This window comes from Thamnophis sirtalis, unplaced genomic scaffold, assembly GCF_051295495.1.
Source record: "Thamnophis sirtalis isolate CommonGarterSnake01/CBP01778 unplaced genomic scaffold, rThaSir2_p1.2 scaffold_11, whole genome shotgun sequence".
NCBI lineage: Eukaryota > Metazoa > Chordata > Lepidosauria > Squamata > Natricidae > Thamnophis > Thamnophis sirtalis.
The window spans coordinates 42,119,752-42,141,040 of NW_028261391.1; the positions used below are offsets into that span (position 1 = coordinate 42,119,752).

General features: G+C 37.4%; 2 protein-coding genes across 3 annotated transcripts in view; both read left to right on the forward strand.

Moving 5' to 3' along the window:
• MYO7B (myosin VIIB) overlaps positions 1–21,289 on the forward strand; it is a 77,297-nt gene that overhangs the window by 48,555 nt on the left and 7,453 nt on the right. For both annotated transcript variants that reach the window (XM_087725673.1, XM_087725672.1), the window contains exons 29-48: positions 209–382; positions 2,790–3,017; positions 3,760–3,927; positions 4,167–4,284; positions 4,367–4,493; positions 6,182–6,351; positions 7,228–7,409; positions 8,562–8,689; positions 9,735–9,892; positions 10,288–10,441; positions 10,800–10,955; positions 11,407–11,512; positions 12,221–12,334; positions 13,471–13,558; positions 14,240–14,346; positions 17,514–17,699; positions 18,234–18,350; positions 18,652–18,735; positions 19,369–19,488; positions 20,834–20,947. In XM_087725673.1, coding sequence (XP_087581799.1) covers positions 209–382; positions 2,790–3,017; positions 3,760–3,927; positions 4,167–4,284; positions 4,367–4,493; positions 6,182–6,351; positions 7,228–7,409; positions 8,562–8,689; positions 9,735–9,892; positions 10,288–10,441; positions 10,800–10,955; positions 11,407–11,512; positions 12,221–12,334; positions 13,471–13,558; positions 14,240–14,346; positions 17,514–17,699; positions 18,234–18,350; positions 18,652–18,735; positions 19,369–19,488; positions 20,834–20,923 — 2,775 coding nt within the window. In that variant the 3' untranslated portion in view covers positions 20,924–20,947. The remainder of the gene's footprint in view (positions 1–208; positions 383–2,789; positions 3,018–3,759; positions 3,928–4,166; positions 4,285–4,366; positions 4,494–6,181; positions 6,352–7,227; positions 7,410–8,561; positions 8,690–9,734; positions 9,893–10,287; positions 10,442–10,799; positions 10,956–11,406; positions 11,513–12,220; positions 12,335–13,470; positions 13,559–14,239; positions 14,347–17,513; positions 17,700–18,233; positions 18,351–18,651; positions 18,736–19,368; positions 19,489–20,833; positions 20,948–21,289) is intronic.
• On the forward strand, positions 15,567–16,312 carry LOC148043628 (uncharacterized). The gene is given in 2 exon segments (XM_087726037.1): positions 15,567–15,840; positions 15,843–16,312. Coding segments are annotated over 2 exon segments (705 nt in total). The 3' UTR covers positions 16,274–16,312.

The window sequence follows — 21,289 nt, forward strand, 5'->3', positions numbered from 1 at the left end:
CCTTGGCAACTTTAAGACTTGTGGACTTCAACTCCCAGAGTTCCTCAGCCAGCAAAGCTGGCTGAGGAACTCTGGGAGTTGGAGTCCACAAGTCTTAAAGTTGCCAAGGTTGGAGACCACTGCACTATATTGTAAAAGTTGAGATTCAATCTTCTTCATGTGTGGAATAGACTTCTATTTCTTAGTACTTACTTAACTTTGTTTTTAGGCAACCAAGAGTAAGAAGCCAATTACACTTAGTGTAATCATGATGAACGGCAACAGTACCAAAGTGCTTGCAGATTCAGCCTCCACTGCAAAGGAGATCTGCCAGCTGGTAGCTGATCAAATGAACTTAAAAGACACATTTGGCTTCTCTCTCTACATTGCTTTGTATGATAAGGTAAAATGAAGTTATGTGTCATGCCAATCTAAATGCTCTGGAAAAGCACATTTTTTAAATACTTTCATTTCTAATCTGTTATTTTTATATCCTAGGATGGGAACATTACTTCATAAAATACTTTCCTGGGTGGTTTGGGCTTTTCTTTTGCTGCCAGCCCAGGGCTCTAAATGTAAAAATGCAGTTTCCATCTCTTCCCAGATTTCACCAGCTGTTTACCCTTTTCTCACATAAATAGCACTAAGAGGTTTTATAACTTAAGGAAATTCATATAATCAGAATTGGTAGTTTGCTTTTTTGGTGCAGCCTGGGGATTTTTCCCATGTATTCTTCTATTTAATCTGATCATATAAATATCATTGTGTGAAAACAAAATAACCCATGTGATCCAAAAGGCTGTGTATGTTTTTCATATATGTCACTATCATGCTGACCATGTATTTAATGTTCATTTTAGTCAGTCTGCATAAATAAGTCATTCTTTGCACACTCAATCTGAGTGAACTTTTTTTTCCAATTTGCTCAATATTTACATAAAGCCCCCTTTGGAGTTGAGGTTGTGAATGTTCTTGGAATTACTTATTTACTAGATGGCCATAGACTGACAGAGTAAAGAAATTAATGAGACAGACAGACAGTATTTGCAGCAAGCAAAACCAGTATGATATAGGTAATAAAACTTGACAGAAAAGTAAAAAGAAGAGGTGCAGGAAATCACCTCTTTATCACATCCTTGGCACAAGGCAGTCAACAACTGTGAATTTAAGTGGATAGAGAAGCAAAACAAAAACAGAATCAAATACTGGACTTATCTAGTTGTAGAATAAAGCCATTGGTGCCTAAAGACCACAGCTGTGGTTAAGAATTCTATGGCCTCCTTAGATATTTCAGGACATTGATCTTATCTCAGCTGATTTATAATCACTTACTTTGTTAGCTGAGAAAGCTTACCACTAAGTACTTCACTGAGATCAAGGCACCATCTGTGACATTGGGAGCATACTGGTAATCCATATTCCACAAACTTAACCTCACAAAAGTGATTCTAATAAGGAATGTGGTGATAATTACCTGTAGAAGTCATTGAAGACAGGTATCCAATAATACTAAAGTAAATGCCCTTAAATCAGGGGTGTCAAACTCAAGGCCTGTGAGCTGGATCCAGCTCATGGGATGCTTAGATCTGGCCTGTGGAGCCACCCTGGAAACAGTGAAGGATTGGCCTGTGGTGCCTTTGCCAGTGAAAACAGAGTTCGGCAGGGCTGTGCGCCACCTCCCAAGCTCTGTTTTAGCTGGCAGAGGGTTGCAGGAGGCCGTCCCAGCCAAAAGCGGAGCTTGCAAGGGCTGTGTGTGGCCTCCCGAGCTCCGTTTCTACTGGCAGAGGGTTCCAGGAGGTCATCCCAGTCAAAAACAAAGCTTGGGAGCCCGTTTTCACTGGCAGAGAGCTTGGGCCACTACAGGTACCCCCAACACAAATGACATCAAGCTGGCCACACCCACCCTGGCCATGTCCATCCTGGCCCCTAAGGTCAAACACAAACCTGATGTGGCCCTCAATGAAATTGAGTTTAACACCCCTGCCTTAGATGGAGTGTGAAGGATGTGATAAAATTATTTCAGGATGAGAAAAGGAACATCCAAAAACTTGTAATAATGAAAATGTCATTTTTTCCCCTATCCTTTGGAATACCTCTTAGTCCAAAATTCTCTGCTTGAGTCTTCCAAGGCTTTATCTTTTCCCCTAGAGCATACAGCTATCAGGGAATAGGACACAATCTATTTGCTTTTTCAAGGAGTGGATGTAACTATTCCAAAGTATAAGTTATTCCAAGGACTCACCCCAGAATGTTCCTTTTAGCCATAATTTAAGTCAGCAAAGTTTCAGGTTGGCCTCAAGACAAATACAATCAAGTTTCAGTTGACATTCTTGGAATTTATAAAACAGAGTTGTTGTTAGTGCAATGAATATTAGTACAATTTACAAAGAGACATGTGTCAGGAAATGTATTTATAGCCTTATAATAATTTTTATCACTTCAAAATATATATAATTTATTTATTAGATTGGTTTTTTTTAACCTGCTGCAATCTGGTATCCCCTTGATGGCCTTTCCTCCCCCTTTGTTTACACAGAGATACAAAGGAATATTAATATACTGTAACTTCCCAATCTGTGTCAATTCAGAGACAGTTTCACCCTGCCCTACAAATAATGTAGAAGAACATATAATGAAGCCATCCCCTCTTTTTGCCGTCCTATTTGTGCACAGCTATACATAATGCTATTAATTCTCCTTTATAACCTTTGTGCAATTTTCATTCATTTTTTATTATATTAAGTTTTTCAAGGCAATTTGTACTTCTTTAACTGAGCAGACTTCCCCCCTCCCCTTAACAATGACCTTAGGTTTGGTCACTAGGCAGTGGACGGGATCACATCATGGATGCCATTTCTCAGTGTGAGCAACAGGAAAAAGAGAAGGGTGGACATGTACAGTATACTCCTTGGCGTCTCTACTTCAGAAAAGAGATCTTCACCCCCTGGCACAATTCCAAAGAAGATCCCATCAGTACCGAACTCATCTATTATCAGATAATACGTGGCGTCCGGTTTGGAGAATACTGTTGTGAAAAGGTAGATTTTTTGGGGTACTCTGGTTATGAGGGCCAAGCCACTTGGAGAAAAAATGACTTTTTAAGGGCATATCTGCACCAAGAATTATTTATCATTCTAAATCCATTGTTCTACATACTATTCGTTTGTTTGTAAAATTTATTGGACACCCATCTTACATCTGGGCAGCTTACAATCTTATAAAGTTACAAAATATCCAAAACCTAAAAGACACAAATAAAATACTGTAAAGATCCAATTACTGAGACCAGTTAAAAGATGGGGAGGGAGAGGGTAGGATGAGAAGAGGTGGTAGCATCTGTATTAATCTATCAACCATTTTTCATGTGAAACTCCTTTATTGGAGCCCCAAACCAGCTGGCAGAACTGGGTCTTTTAAGTGCTTGTGGCAGGTCAGGAGGCTTGGAGCTGATCTCACTTGGAGGGGAGGTTAAAATATTCCAAAAGGAAGGCAAATTAGAGAAGGCTTTCCTCCTGGACACAGCCAGCTGAATTCCCCGGCCAATGGGGCCTGTAGCATGCCCTCTTTGCCGGCACGGGTGGAGCGGGCCAATTCCAGTGGATGAGAAGGTCCCGCAAGCATCCTGGTCCCATGCCACGCAGGCCTTTATTTTATTTTAAGATTATTTCTCCTAGTAATACATTAATATGTCATTTGTTTGGTCTAGCTAATGAGGCTTAGGGAATGAAGGTGGATTAAGAACTCTTCCAGAAAATTGACTAATCTGATTAATTGTTATAGGAGGAGGACTTGGTGGAAATTGGAGCCAAATACTGTTATATCAAGTTTGGAGACTCCATCCAAAATGAATTGGTTCAAAGTATTCTCCAAGAATGTATCCCAGCAAAGCTACTGAGATTCAAATCCCAAGAGAAGTGGGTGAATCTCATCACATATGCTCACGCTAAGGTATGAACATCCAAATGATGTCACATTTGACATTAATATTAGCTTCTATTTCTACTGCCGCTGTGAGTATGAATGGAATGCCTAAATTCATTTCCATTGTAATTTTTTTATCTGTAACTTGCTGATTAAACAATAAATATGTAAAGATTGTTAGATGTACTTTAGGGCCTTTGTGAAATTGTATTATATTTAAGAAACAAATACCCACTGAACTGCAATAAAATTCTTGTATGTTGTAGGCGACTTACACACAGGACCAGATTTCTCCTCAGTGTGTAAAGGAGCAGCTGGTAGACTTTGCCCGTGATCAGTGGCCTCTGCTCTTTTCTAGATTCTTCGAAGTTACTAAATTTTCAGGTACTGTGATGGCAACATACTTTGTGTAGGAAGAGGTATAGTGAGAAGCAGAGAAAGCCTAATATTTATATTGAATTTGCAGGGCCCAGTCTTCCAAAGAAACATTTCATTGTGGCAATTAATTGGAAAGGTGTATGTTTCCTAGATGACACTGAAAGAAGACTTCTAGACTTGTCTTTTCCAGAAATTACTGGCATCCATACCAACAGGTACTGTTGTTGAACATGCTGGACTGCAAAGAGCTCTTTGTCAATATGTAGGAGAATTGATGTTCAGCTGCTATTATATCATTGTCCGTATTTGATTCGTCTGTTAGTGTGTCATAAGAACTGAAAGAGTTTCCATGTTCTTTGATTTGCCTAGCTTTCTCTCCCAAAGGAATAAACCTAGTGAGTTTGTTTACCTAGAAAGTATTTTTCTAGCTCTTAAAATATTGCGTCCCCTGGGTTGAGAACAGTGACGTGCAGTGAGGTTTATGGCTGGTGAGGCAAAAAGAAAGAAAGCGGCTTTTGGTCGCCCTGCTGCTTCTGTCCGACATAGAGGTGGGATGCCTCTATGTCGGACATAGCAGCAGGGTGGCCAAAAGCCGCTTTCTTGAAAGCGGCTTTTCGCTGCCCCACCGCTATGTCCAACATAGAGGCATCCCGCCTCTATGTCGGACATAGCGGCGGAGCGGGCAAAAGCCGCTTTCTAGGGGGGAAAAAGGAAGTGCCAGCCCATCAGCAGAGGGGGGTAAAAGACCCACCTCTGCTGGTGGGCTGCCCCGACACAGAGAAAGAAAGCTGGTGGGCTGCCCTCCCTGCTTCTCCTATCCTCTTCCCTCTGAGTGAAGAAACAAACACTGCCCCGACACAGAGAAAGAAAGCTGGCGGGCTGCCCTCCCTTCCTCTCCTACCCCCTTCCCTCTGAGTGAAGAAACAAGCGCGCACACACACACACACACACACACACAAATTACTTACAATTACTTACAAATTACATTAATTGTGAATTCCTCCCCCTCCCTCCGACCCACATACCTTTTCCAGCTGTTTCACAATCACAGAAGATTTCAACTCTGCTCTTGCTTGCCATGATGAAAATGTAAAAATATAAAAGGAAAAAGGCAAGAACTGCTGAGGTCAGGCTGGGTTAGCTGGTGCCAGAGTCCATTGAGATGACTCTGCTTAACTGTTTAAAAAAGCCTCTAAAAAAAACGCCCTCTATAGGAGGAGGCAAGAGAACCACATGCCTCATCTACATAAGGATTTTTTTGGCTTTTAACCCTTGCTTAACTCTGCTCGAGTGATCATAAAGTCAGACTAACTGAGGCACGTGGTTCTCCCGCTTCCTCCTGCAGAGGGCACTTTTTTAGAGGCTTTTTAGAACAGTTAAGCACTAAGCAGAGTCATCCACTGTGATTCTGGCAGCAACTACCTCAGCCTTTTTCCTTTTACATTTTTTTTTCTTTTCATGATGACAGTGGGGAGGCTCTGCCACCCCTGACTGCACGTCACTGGTTGAGAATCTAATGCAATTTACCGGTAATTCATCTTTGTAATGAAGCAGTTGAATTAACCAAAGTAATTCTATTTCAGCATTACAACTACTTTGATACAAGTATATGCTTTGTTCACAGGATTTTACAAAGTATCTGGACTTCAATTTTTGGCTTTTTCTATTTATAACCCTTCTGTGTTTACTTACCATATTGTTTTTTTCTATACAAAAAAATTATAAAGAAGGAAAAGCTACACAATGTAATTTTTTTTTAGTAGCACTAATGGTTGTCGATTTGGAACACTTCTATATTTAGAAATGTTTACTCCTTGCTTATGTTAGAGGTTGAAGGATACCAGACTTTTGTTTTCTTGCCATTTTACAAACTATTTTCTTTTGAAATATTTTGTGACTACAGGGGAGTCAAGACATTCGGGCAAAGCTGCACCCTTAGCACACTGCGTGGTGAAGAGTTTGTCTTGACCTCTGTCAATAGTGTTGCAATTGCAGAATTAATAGTCATGTTCCTGGAAGGACTGAAAAAGCGATCACTTTATGCGGTGGCAATACAAGACAAAAAGCTACAAGGTAACTTACATACATTATATTTATTGTATGCTGTTGTTCAACAGAAAAAAATCTATAGCATGGAAAGGAAAAAATTCAGTGGCATACTGTGCTGTAAGACATAACAATTAACAATATTTATTTTAAAAATAATAAAAGACAATACAAATTAAACTTGAAAAGAAAATGCAAGAGAAAAGAAAAAAGGGAGAAGGAGGAAAAGAGAGTCACACATGCAATATGTGGATCCATTCTCATGCCATTCTCCACTGGGCCAAGTAATATAGGTTAGGCAAAGTAATGAGATGCAAAAACAGCTACACATATACCAGATCCTTATCATAATCTATCTTTTGAAAGTTCGTTTATACATTGTTTTTACATTCTTTTCTCAAGAAACAAGATTGGCTAGAAAAGTTTGGGTTTAGGCTCTTTTTCCCAGTTTCTGCTCTTTTTCCCAGTTTCAGTTGATATTATTCTCTTATCCAAGTTCCACTTAGGCTTTTTCAGTTTTCTTTCTTGGGAATTCATGAGGAACTTACTTGTTATCTTTGTTTATTTGACTTTTCCTGGTGGTGTACAGTATCAATTGCAGAGAAAAGGATGATCGGACTAATTCTTTTCCCGGTGCTAGTAAAAAACATATTGCAGTCTTTTTCTACATAGCAGACACTTTTGGGAAATGAGAAAGATGAAGTGGTAGAAAACATTGATGATATTAAACATGTTATAAGCACTTATGACATAACCTGAAGTATCTATTCTTACACAAAACAGAGACAATGGGATTTTGTCATTGTTAGAAAGCGGACTCATGCTTCAATCTGAAACATCATCATGCATTTTAGATCTGATGTATAATAGTTGAAATAATATGCTTCAGTTTTTGTTTCCCAGGTGACGATACCATTTTGGCCTTCAAGAAGGGGGACTTGTTGATTTTAACCAAGGACAAAAGACTAGGAGAAAATCAAGGCTGGATCCCTGCTCAAAATGAGCGAACCAATGGTTCTGGGCTTGTGTCATCAGAGACCATCTATATCATCCCTACAGTTACAAAGCCTTCCAGTCAAATATTGGTAAGGATCAAATAATGCAGGTTCAATGCTTAACTCTGACAAATGACTGCCACTTAATTCCCTGAATAATAAAGATAATAAACTAGTTGTGGAAAAAAGAAAGGTGAGGGGGGGTACTCTTATAAAATGGCTCCTTGTCACCCTCTAAAATGTTCTTTATCACTCCAGTTTATCTTGTTTCTTTCTAGCCAGTTTCTAGCAAACAAGGCATAGTACTTCAGCCACTAGCTAGGTTTACTTTGTAAGAATATTTAAGCCAAATTCCCATTTCATTTTTTCATTACAATAATTTCTTCTTTACAAAGACATACAGAGCAGTCTTTTTCATTGCAGTAAGGGAGAGATATCTTAGGCTGTCCTGATGCCCAGTCACCAGATTAAAACAGATTACTGTTTAGAAACTGTGCTGTTCCTTCTAATGATGTTTGTCTAATCCCTTTTGATAGCCTGATTGAGGCTTTCCAACAAGCATAGAATGGGAATTTTGCAGTATCCTTCCCCTACCACACCCACCAAGCCACACCCACAGAACCGGTAGTAAAAAAAAATTGAATTTCAACACTGTGGAACCTCAATGCTGTGTTTCACTGTGGATCTCAGGATTTATATATGCAGACAGATTCCCATTTTTTTTTAGTTCTTTGGTCTTAAAAATTAACTTTGCCCTTGTACTAATTTTCCTGTGTGGCTTTATTTAACAGCATAATCAAGCATGCACAGAAAATTACTGTAATTCATAGATAACTAATATAATGAGTTATAAATGTGATTATTTTTATCACATTTGTTTGTTCTTGATTGATTGTTATCAGAATCTATGTGAGATAAAAATATTGTCTATTACCCTAAATATATAGATATGAAATAATTAATTGCTAAATTCCAAAATCTGTTCTGTTGGTCTTGTTCAAGTACAGTACTAGCCCCTTTGAAAACTTTTTGGAATGAATCCTCTAACTTTAGAAAAATGCTGATGTGCTTCCTTACTTCTCTTTTTCTGTCAAACATCTTTGAGCAAATCTGGCAGAAAGAGAAGTCCTGTTCACAAATATTTTCCTGAAAATCCATGGCTTAATACATGGCTTAATTTCTAATATTATGTTGCTGCCATGACCATAAGTGAAGTGTCTTCAAATGGCCATATCTTTCCAGAGCTTGCTGATGATGTCACCTGAACAACGGAGGTTAGTATCGCTAAACTCTCATGTGGAAGAACCCGAGGAAGAGAATGCAACTGTGAAGCCATACACTCTGGAAGAATTCTCCTATGAGCACTTCAGGTACACCTTATTATGTTTTATACAATTTTTTACATTTCCTTGAGAAATATACTTGTATTGCCTTTTAAGCCTAATTGAGGAAGAATCAATGAGAATTGCATTAAAATCTATATTAGTTATTAAATTATATTTTGTCTTCCATACTGGTCTCCTCAGAAAGGGTATCTGGTCCATGTGTGATTGTTCTGTGTGAAGGACATCATTGAAATAATTTATTATTCCTAACGTATAAATAATAGAGTGAACTAGAGAAAGAGCTTTCCTGCATAGCAATTCTAAAGTGCTATCTCAAAGTTTGCTTTCATAAACTAATACTGACTGCACTAAGAAATAGCTCAGACTGATAAGTGCTACAAGGGAATATTAGCATTAAATAATCACAGCACCCAAAAGGCATTTGAGGGGGCAAAATGGTACTGCTTCACTGCATTTACAGGAGCTATATTCCTCTATAGAACATACAAGGTGGATTGGGACAACTTGTTACCACCTTGCTGCAGTCATCTTTCTGCTGCCATCTCAGCACCATATTAGGTATATTGAAGAGAGAGACAGATCCTCTTCTATCTTCAACCCCATTCATTACAGCCATGTCTGTAAATTAGAAAGACTGATCTGTAGTTCAGTCTCGTTGCTTTGTGAGTCTTTCAACCAGGCCATTCCAGTACATACAGCTCTTTAGTTTCAAAGCCTGCTAGGGTAGCCCATATTCTGGATCCAGTTAAACTTTCAACTCCTAAAGACCTCTTTTGTAAGAAGGAATTTCTATTTGATAACATAGTGTATATCCATAGCAACTTTTTAATTTGCTTGATTCTTTCTGATAGATGTTAACAGAGAGGTTTAGGATTTTGCTATATGAAAATGGCTTTGTCCTTTTTGTTACTTTATGAATTAATTCTAATTCTGAGTGGTAAGTGGTGATAGGGCTAGAGAATTCTAGGGAAGATCCCAATTCTAATTATATTAGCCTGTAAGCAACATATATGAATCAGTTGTCTATATTGAGCAGATCAAATTTTGAAATAGTTTTATGTTTCTTCAGAGTACCTGAGAAGGAATCAATCAGCAAGGCAGTTTTATCCAAGTCCCGAGGGCGGAGTCATCTGTGGGCTCATTCTAGGGAGCCCCTGAAAAAGCCTTTGCTAAAGAAGGTGTGTTCTAATCCAGACCTCTGGGACTTTGCTTGCCAGACCTTCATTGATATCCTTTATGTTAAAGTTAGCTTATTTGGTAATGAGCAGAATTATTTTCTATGAACTGGTTTCTACGCTTCCGTCCCTGACTTGGAAATATTTTTAATAAAAAGTAAACAAACACATAGGTATCGATACATACCTTTACATTTTTGTTAATTGTTTGACATGGTTTGATTTATTTGAGTGCAGAAAATTGAGAAGAGGATGAAGAGTGAATTCAGATTTTAGGTGACCAAATTGGATGGGTATGTAAGAGAGCACTATCATAATAGTCAAATCTAGCTTCTACTAAAGAGCATTCACTAACTAGTTACATGCTGCACTTAGAAGGAGTTTTGAGTTGGTTTGTAGTTTGTACTTATTTTTTTGTTAAATCTTTCCTTATATTTTTTTGCTCACCCATTATGAAATACATGGGAGATTATCCCTCAAAGCAAGAGAGATCTCCTGTGGAACTTACTGACCAGATATTTTTAGTGGCAATTCAGGAAGATACACTGCAAGATGAGGTCTATTGTCAGATTTTGAAACAGTTAACAGAAAACCACAACAGGTAACGAAAAAAGTATTTCCCACCAAATGTTTCAAATTGACATGAAAATTTTGGTTGGCACTGGAAGTGCCAAGTTGGAGTATTAGGTTGGGAGTTCTCTTAATAGGATAAATTTTATATCAGTGGTTGCAACAAAAAAAGAACATATTGATTTGTGGATCTTGGGGAGAGGGGAGCTGCAATTGGATTCCAGAAACTTCTTGAGTTTCACAATAAAAGATTACTAGCATTCATGTAAAGAAAACACAAATCATAAAATCAGTCTAAGTTGCCTAATAGATTTCTAAGTCTGAAGTGTTTTTGGCTTAGGTTATGGATATTTGTATGCAAATTTTGAAATTATTTATTAAATTGGCAGGTATAGCCTGAATAATGGTTGGCAATTACTATGGCTCTGCACAGGCCTTTTTCCACCTAGTAAATCATTGCTGAAACATGTTCAGAAGTTCATTGAGACTCGTCTGAAGGAGAATCTGGCGTTGGAATGCAGACATAGGATCCAAAAAGTGATGAGGTAGAAGGTTTTTAATTCTCAGAGATAAGCTCATGCTTTTTTTTTTACAGAATGCTAATCGGGTCTATAGAACCTACAGTATATAATGTATAAACTAATCTACAATTATTATGAAGAGGATAATCTTCCTTTCCTGAGGAGAGATTAATTTAATCTCCTCATCCTTTAGTGGTTTTGTTTTTCATTAAGGTCTTTTTGTGAATGCAATTTGTTTTCTCTCCCTTCACTCTCTGGTCCAAAATATATATGATATTTTATTGCATACATGGGTAGAAACTGTGTCTGTGTTTAAAAAAAAAGAAAAACACCTTCAGCTTCAGTTTTCTCTATTTTTACCCCCACCTCAACTACCTTTTCTGTGAGGCTGGTGAAAATTGATCCTCTTATGTTAGCATTGAGAACTTCTCCATCAAAGGTAGTTCTAAGAGCCATTTGTATTTCTGTTCTTCAGGAGTGGCTGTCGGAAGTGGGCTCCACACAGTGTAGAGGTGGAGGCAATTCAGAATAATATCACCAAGATTTCTCACAAGATTCATTTTCCAAATGAAACAGAGCAGGTGAGGTTAAGTTCTTTTATTTTCATATTGATATATATTCCAGGTTTAAGAGGACTCTTCTTTAAGGCCAGTCATCTCTCTCATCCCAACCTACTTCAAAGGTTTGTCATTATGGATGGGAGGGTGGGAATAGGAGGGAGGAGTAAAGTATTCTTGCCCTCTTGAGTTATATATAAAAAGGTGGGATAAAAACTTCATTGTCACCTGTGGAATGGATGGGAAAGAGAGAAAAATAAAAAAAAAATCAGCTTAGAAGAAGTGACTATTGAGAGAAACTCTTATGATGAATTAGAAAGTAATAGAGTTACCTTGAGATAAGGACAGCCTATAAACCTACCTACCTACCTACCTACCTACCTACCTACCTTCCTTCCTTCCTTCCTTCCTTCCTTCCTTCCTTCCTTCCTTCCTTCCTTCCTTCCTCTTCCCTTCACTTCTTTCTCTCTTTCTTTCATCTATCTATCATGGTCTATCTAGGCACACCTGAGCAAAGCATAAGGAGTGATAATGGTAATAGTCATCTTCTGTTGCTTTTTTCAGCATCTGATAATCACATTGTGTTCTTAAATATATTTTGCTTTATTTTCCAGTAACAAACAGTCAAGCAGGCAGATAGCCTACTTTTAGCAGCCTGTACACCTGTGCAAGTTGCACCTATTCTTTTTCCTTCTAAACTAGCCATTTTATCTTCCTGTTCTTACGTTCCAGGTTTTTGATGTAGGAACAAACACAAAAGTATGGGATCTATGTCAGATGATTGGCAACAAGATGGAATTGAGCTCCTTGGATGGATTTAGCCTCTTTATCAAGATTACAGATAAGGTAATATGACATAAGGTATATCAGTTCCATTTGATAAAGAGATTTGGAAAACTATAAAGTTTTGGTGGGTCTAAAAATATTTTTGCTTCTTATTCCTCAAATATCCAAATGGCTGCTTTGTCATCTTATCGTGTGTGAGTTCCACTTTGCATCATTTCCGTCAAACCCTAATTTCTGCTCTTTACTTTTATTCTGAGTTACATTTTAGGAGATAGTTGTTGATGCTGGTGTTATTATTTTAATTCAATGACTTTTATTTGCCACTCAGTCCTTCAACTTTTAACTTTAGACAATTTATAAAAATATTTAATAAACAACAATAACATTCAGTATATCAAGTCTATGAAGATAAGCAATTTAAATTAATCTCTATGTTAAAAGTAACATTTTAATCTCCCACATACATTGAACCTTAAAAGAGGCCATCTATAGTTATTATAATGATTGCTTTATACATGTGTTGTTTTATTTGATTGTTGTTCACTTCTCATAGTAGCTTTTCTTGAGATGGGTGGCTATATATATTTGATAAATAAATAAATACATGCATACTGTGAAGCGGTATATAAATCTAAGTGCTATTGCTATTGCTATACATGCAATTCAATTCCATTGTTTCCCTATGTTTGGCTTCAGTCAGGGGTGGGTTTCGGTAGGCACTACTGCCGGATCACTTATGTGCATGCTGTGTGCACATGTGCAGTGCAATTAAAATTGTTCTGCACATGCACAGAACTCAAAAACAAGATGGCAGCACCTATGGCACTGCCCAGAGAACCAGTTTGAAGTTGTGGCAGGCCTGGATCGCTGCCAGTTCCAGCGACCCAGGTTGCCAAACTGCTACCAGTTTGACTGAACCGGTCTGAACTGGTAGAAACCCACCACTGGCTTCACTACAAAAAAATGGACTTGGTTGCTGTTCTTAAATGGGGACCTGCAAAAATTATCCAGTCAATGATGTAAGAGCAGAAATGAACTGCTTGTGTGGGGAGATGATCCTGATATAAGAAAGCATCTTTAATTGTGCCAGAAAGGAAACTGACAGTTTATGCTGGTTTTTCTGTGATGTTGTCTCAGAACGCTAATAAATTCAATTATTTGCAGTAACTCAGCTTCCGTTTTATTGTCTATTCTAGGTGATCAGCCAGAATGAAGCAGATTATTTCTTTGACTCCTTAAGACAGGTGACGGACTGGACTCGGAAGAACAGGCCAGGAAAGGAGGGTATGGAGATGGAAAGATGAAATATGGGGTGTTGACGGTAACCTAGAAACTGTCTGTGCCTTTATCAGAGGGAAATTATCCACCTGAGAGTTCAAAACATAGCCATTTTTCATAAGATTGGTCAATACTCTCAATTATTGAAAATAAAATTGTGATTCTCCCTTATAACAGCTGCTTCTTTTAAAATTATTAGGTTCCAATTAAAAAGCAGCAAAAAGTCCGCAATTCAATTTCTCTCCCCTTTTTAAAAACTTTTTATAGAAATTAATATTTACAGTGTATGTTTTGCATGTCTATTTGAAAATAAGCTCCTTTGTCTAATGTGGCTTTCAGGTAAATGTGCATAAGATTCCCTGAAGGATCTAGAAGTCCTCTATGGCTTCTACTTATAATAGCTATATTTTAGTTTTACTATGAAAGGTAGTAACCTGATTAAGAGAGTGTGTTACACGTTACTTGTGGGGTTCTTGTATTGAAATAAATAGACATTTATGCAGAAACATTGATTTATTGAATAGTTATTACCTGATGTATAATTGACCTGAAAAATAATACAATATTTCCCAGTTGCTAGAAAGCTTATTTTTCCTCATGCTCTGGTTCAATGTAGAATATATATTTAAGTGCCTGTACATGCCTCTTTGAAGTCTTTTACCTAAATGTCTGACATTGTTTTTCTAGTGTTTCCCCCCACTATGAATTACCAGGTCTACTTCATGAGAAAGTTGTGGCTGAATGTGATACCTGGGAAGGATTTGAAGGCTGATTGCATCTTTCATTATCATCAGGTAAACAGGATTGATGATAGCAACTAGCTGGACTATCTAAATAAATTTTTGCATCAAAGCTTGATTTATCATAATATATACATTCTACAGCATATATGAAATACTGATTGCACTATATAATAAATGGTAATGAAATAAACTTCTTGGCTGTATGTATTGGATTGATCAAACTGAAACTAATTAGATTAAAAAACCAGTCTTCCCCATGATAGCTTAACAAAAATTTTAAAAAAGCATTTTTATAGCTGACACTGCAAAGTAACTTAAATAACATTTTGAAACAGTCACAGTCAACCAGAAAATCAAGCCTTCAGAATGTGTCTGAACCAGAGACTTTCTGCTTCTATCTTGATGTTTTACTGCAAAACAGAAAGCTTGCAAGAAACTTCCGGAACTTCCGGCACTGTAGGCATTGAAGGACGTTCCTGTGGGAATGCCAGCCCCGTGATCGCGTTTAAGCTGCTAGAACAGCGTAAATCAGCTGTCTAGCAGCTTGAAAACTCTCCCCTCAGGAAAAGAGGGGGAGGTGAGCAGCAGGGCAAGGGTAGAGCTCCCCATAGACCCCCAGGAGCAATTCTGGGGCTTGAAGGGTGAGAGCCCCCCTGCAGCCCGACAAAGCTCCGCATCCAGGATGCTTCTGCTGCAGCAGAACAAAATGCCGCGACCATCCCTGCAATCAATGTTTTAATCTACACTTGAATAAGAAGCAGGCAGAGCAAAGACAGGAGTGATTATAATTGCAGTACAAACTTTAACTCTGATGCAGTATCACTTCCTTCTGTGAAATTGAGGGGAACAAAAGGGTAATGAGAATGGTGTCTGGAAGTCAAAGGGTGTGGTGAAACTTAAAAGGAAAGTATTTGTTAAGTGCTTGTTAACGTCGTTAAAAGAACCAAGAGCTCAAGATTAAAGAAAACAGTATTGGTTTACTAATAAACTACAAGATCCAACAAATTTGCAGATTAAGTGGACTTTTGGGACTCAATAATTTGGCCGCTGGAAAGTGTGATTTGAATATTCGGAAATGGCTTCAAAACAAATAAAAATAAGTGCTTCTAAGAGTGCTGGAAGCCTCCCAGCCTAGCCACCCTAATTGCAGTCTTTATTACCTTTAGTGGATACACAAACAGTGACATTTGAAGCTCTCCAAAGTGCTTTAAAGCACATGCCTCTGTTTTGCAAGAAAAAATTACAACTGCCCTTAAAGATGTGTCTGACATATGTCTGAAATTAAGGATTTAATCCAAACCCACAAACCACAAATAAGAGATGATATAGTGGATGCATTTAAGGATTTGTTTGGTTATGTAACATCATTGGATGATAGGGTGGAAGAAATTAACCAGTCTAATGTGAATTTGGAGAACAAAGTTGATGAGTCTCAAATCAAGATTGAAAAATCAGAGGCAGAAGTTACAATGATACAATACAGAGTGATGGAATTTGCTTTCAGAATAAGAGGCCTGAAAGAAAATAACCAAGAAAATTTGAAAGAGATTTTACAGAAGCTTTCGCTCAGTTAATTGGTGAACCAAAAGCAGAATATGATTGGCAGATTGATAAAATTTATCGTGTTAATTCATGGATTGCGAGACAGAGACAACTACCAAGAGATATTGTAATCTATTTTGTCACCAGGAAAACAAGGAATGGAATATTACAAGCAACTTACAAAAACAAGCTACAGGTGGCAGGACAGGAGGTGGCAGTACTGAAGGAAATTCCCCTTAAAATGTTGAGATCCAGAAAGGACTATGCATTCCTAGTTGACAAACTTAGAAATCGCCAGATACAATATAGATGGGACGTTCCAGCCGGATTGGTGGTGAATTACTTAGAAGAAAGATATCGTCTTAATTCAGTTTGGAAGGCAAAAGATTTTTACAGTAATGTACTAAAGGCTGGATACCCACCATCTCCAGGATAAATAAAAAAGAAGAATCAGAAAAACTAACAGGATGTGAGATAGTAAAAAAGGTTATATATTTAGGAGTTTATATTACAATTTCAAATGGGAAATTATATAAGTATAATTATGAACCATTATGGCACAAAATATAGATAGAGATGAATAAATGGGAAAAATTTCAATTGTCTTTGCTGTGAAGGATAACAGTCGTAAAAATGAACCTCTTGCTTAAGTTTTTATTTCTTCTTCAAATGATACCAATATTTTAAAAAAAGATGTAAAGTTGGAAGAATGGTAGAATTAAACTTTGTTTAATAATGATGGAAACATGGGAAAAGATTTGGGTAAGAAATGTAAAATTTATACAAGCTTAAAACTTGAGAGAATTTTTATAAGATGTTTTATAGTTGGTATTTAGATTCTAAAAAGTTAGCTTGTATGTATCCGAATTTATAATTCAAATGTTCGAGATGTGAATGTGTTGATGCTTATGTATGGTGGATTTGTAAAAAAGCTAAAGCATTTTGGATAAAAATATGGTGGATTATTCAAAATATTCTTAAAAAGAGGATAAAATTCATTTATCAGTTGTTTGCTAGGTATAATTACAGACTGTACAGTTATAGAGACTAATTTTGATTCTGAATTTAATAATGGCAACAAGATTGCTGGAAGAAGGAAGAATTGCCTATTATTCAGGAATGGACATTTAAAGTAGTAAACTTAGCTGAGATGGCTAAAATATCAGCATATTGGAAAGATTATTCAAATGAGAAATACAAGTTGGAATGGAGAAGATGGATTGACTACATTCAAAATAAATATTGGACTAAGGAATTTCAATTAGCTTATGAATGAACAAAGAATGTTATAATTTATCTAAATTTAGCTTAATAAAAGGGGAGTTAAAGTACAAGAGGGAGGTAAGATGTTATAGTTAGTTAGCTTATGTTAGTGTATGATTGTTAAATGTTTATACCCTGTATTTTGCTCTGGGAAGTTGGGGGGAGGGAGGGTTGGAGGGGGTGGCAGGGTTGGGGTGGAGGGAGGGAAGGGGAAATATTAAAAAAATTTCAATAAAAAAGAAACTTCCTAGAAATAAGGACTGAATAGTACAAGATATCGAATGTTTTCACGTTTTCCTTCATGCACACATCATTTCAAATATGGAAATAATTTCAGTCAATGCTAATCTCTTTTCTTTTTGCATATATGTCAGCCAAACTACAGAATGGGTCAATTATGGTCTTTGTTTCAGGAACTGCCAAAGTATCTGAGGGGCTATCACAAGTGCTCAAAGGAGGATGTCGTTCAACTGGCTGGGCTGATTTTCAGAGTTCGTTTTAACAGTGATCGAACACAATATGCTGCGATACCTAAAATACTGAAGGAACTAGTGCCTGAGAACATGATTCCAATACTATCCCCAGAGGAGTGGAAACGGGTATAAAGAATCTTACATTATTTTAGTATTATGATCTATTTAAAACTTGCATTAGCTTTCCTCTATTGATCAGCTTTATAAAGCTACTGATTTATATCCCATAATTTATTTATTTTCCATAATTTATGTGCCACCCCAATTATAGATTTGGTGTAATTTACAATACTGAACACACCTTAATATATTTTGTGGAGTTTATCTGCAAATAAATCTAGTTTACTCCTTGCAAAATTTCTCACTAATACAATCATTTCAAAAATTCTGCAGTTATAGTTGTTATACTTCCTTTTAATTGTTACAAGTGCCACACTTTAGTCATTTCTCATTTGGAAACTTAAGGAATAATTTACACTCCTCAGTGCCATCATTTCTGCCTATAACAAAATATATTATTTTTAATCCTGGAGTGAAAAGTTCTAAAGTAAATCAATTTGTGTGATTATGGGTACAAGGAAAGGCTAATTTCACCCTACCCAAGAAAATAATTCTAATGGTAAAAAAACCTGATTAGTTGTGATTCATGTTGCATTACAGAATATTATTTCTGCTGTCAGCAAACTTGGGCAAAAAAGTGTGGATGAGGCCAAAATCGCCTTCTTGAAGTTCATATATCGTTGGCCAACATTTGGCTCAGCCTTCTTTGAAGTGAAGGTCAGTTCAATGGTTCTATAGGATCTTGGGGGGGGGGGGAGTGCCACCATATTAAGTTGTTTTTTGTTTAAAAGAAATCTCTTACTGATTATTCACTTGTGTAAATTCTATGAGGACTGATTATCCTGGCCTTAACCAATTTCAGTTGTTTCTCCAAGAGCAGCTTTTGACCTACCCCTATTCCTACAGTAATTTGTTCCATAATACTGGTGATTCCAGTGTTTAATAACAGATAATAATTGATGTTATGATATGAAAAAACAGTCCGGTGACCGCATTCTGCCTTTTTCTATTTTATTAGCAAACATCAGAGCCAAATTTCCCTGACATAGTATTGATTGCTATCAACAAACAAGGGATTTCCATAATACATTCAAAAACTAAGGTAAGAGATTGTTTTTCAAAAATTTGGCTCAATTATAATCTGGAAAAAGTTCACACAATTGATTTATGGTAGAATTAATTAAATGAATTACTTAGGTAAAGAATTGTGAGAGATTGAGGCAGCCTAAACATTTTACAAGTAAATAATTGTTTGACCATGGCTGTGAACGTATCAGTTCTGCTGTTATTTCTGTTCAGTATATATTGGATAAAAATACTTTTGAAGCCTGAATCACTTTCTTTATCACTCACATTGGCTCTTCAGAATGCTATCTTTCACAGAAAAATAAAATCAATCACAACAGATTTTTTTACTTAGGACTGGTAAAGCTAGGAAGGAACAACTTATTGCTAAATGAAGTTAGTTATGAGATGGTTCCCAGAAAGGGAACCTCCAAGCTGAATTATAATAATGATAATAGAGGAAAGTCGATCATGATTAGAACAATTTGATCTAGGAACAGCTGTCCCTAAAAATAATCCATTTTAAATCAAAAGATATTTCCAGGATAATGTGAGGGAAAAAAAACATCATGATACTTTTTAGACGTATCTGATCTGATGTCTCAAAATAGCCACAAGTCCCTTTAAAAAAAAAAACAATCTTACATGTATCATTTATGTTGTCCTACAGGAGATCTTAGCTCTTTATCCCTTCAATAAAATTTCTAACTGGAGCAGTGGTAGCACGTATTTTCACATGACAATAGGAAACCTGGTACGAGGAAATCGAATTCTTTGTGAGACATTTCTGGTAAGAAAAAGATAACTTTTCAAGTTTCTGTAGGTGTGGCCTGTTTTGTGGGAGTGGCTTGCTGGCCATGTGACCAGGTGGGAGTGGCTTGGCAGCCATGTGACTGGGTAGGCATGGCCAACTTGTAAAATGTGGCGAAACTCACTTAACAATGCTCTTGCTTAGCAACCAAAATGTTGGCTCAGAAACTCTGGCATTTGAAGCACAAAATTCTTCCTCCAGTCATGTTGGCACAGGAACTCTGGCATTGAAGTGTGCAAGTCTTAAAGCTGTCAAATTACAAGATCCTTGCACCCCTAACCCTTTAGAAAAAAAAACCCAGGGGTATTCAAACTTGACAGCTTTAAGACTTGTGGACTTCAACTCCCAGAATTCCTCCTCTCACTCTTCAGCTTGATGATGTGCGGATGGGTGGGGGGAGGGAGCTGGAACCGGTTCTAAATGGCACTGTAGATTTGTGGAACCTCTTCTATAGAAGAGGTTAGAACTGGCAGAAACCCACCCCTGGTTCAAAGTTACAACAGCACTGAAAAGTGACTTATAACCGTTTTTCACACTTATGATTGTAGAATCCCCATGATCATGTGATCAAAATTGGACACTTGGCATCTGGCATGTACCTATGACGGTTGCAGTATCCAGGGATCATGTGATCCCCTTTGCGACCTTCTGATAAGCAAAGTCAGTGGGGAAGCCGGATTCACTTAATGACTGTGTTACTAACTTAACAACTGCAGCAATTCACTTAACAGCTGTGGCAGGAAAGGTCATAAAGTGGGCAAAACTCACTTAACAACTGTCTTAGCAACATAAGTGTTGAGCCCAATTGTGGTTATAAGTTGAAGACTATCTGTATTATAGCCCCTTGGTTGCTAAAAAAGGAGGAAAGAGCGATGCCTGATTTCCAGCCAGCAAAACATTGTCAGCCTACATGATTCCTACATTTCCTAAAAGTATTTCATGAACGAGCAATTTAGATATCTACAAATTGCTCATCACAAAATAGACTTCAGGAGTCTATTACTATACTTCCTAGAAAAAAATGTTTTGATTCATCCCATTCCTATAGGTAGTAGGTAGTGGGGTTTGCTCTCTTTCTGTATACTAGCGGCTTGTTCCTGTCAATGTTGGTGGGAGTGATCATAGTGGCTGCTTCATTCGGCAGTTTGTTTGCTTTTTTGGCTGTTGGTCTAATGTTAATCTTGATGTTAATCTTCTCATCTGGGTGTTAATTGCTGGTGAGGAGGTGTTTGGTTTTTTTTGTTTCTCTTTTGGCTTTTGATGGTCTCTTTTGAATGGTATGTGGATGTTTATCTCTATAAATATTGTTTTGCTTTTTTCCAAGGGTTACAAAATGGATGACTTGTTGACATCATACGTTCATTTGCTAATGAACATTGTAAACAAACAGAAAAGGCCCAATATCCCTGCCTGAAGATGCAGCTATCATCACACAAAGGTTGTGCCAGATTTGCAATATTTGCTATCTTGAAAAAAATGGGACTTGGCTACTTTGTTTTTTGGGGTTTTTTGACCGAAGAGAAGAGAACCAGATAATTGCTGTTATACCAGAAATAAGTGTCGGTTTCTGCTGACTGCAGCTTACCGTATTTTCACCCATATAACCCGCGGGTTATATGCGTTTTTTACATGCACAGCGCCCTCCTGCGGGGTATAAAAGTGGGCGGGGTATACGTAAAATATTTTACACAGATTAACTACCGGTAAAGGGAGAGCTTAGGACCACCACTTTCCTCGGGGCAGTGGGCTGGCTCGGCGGCTCGGGCTCCTTTTCTCCCTT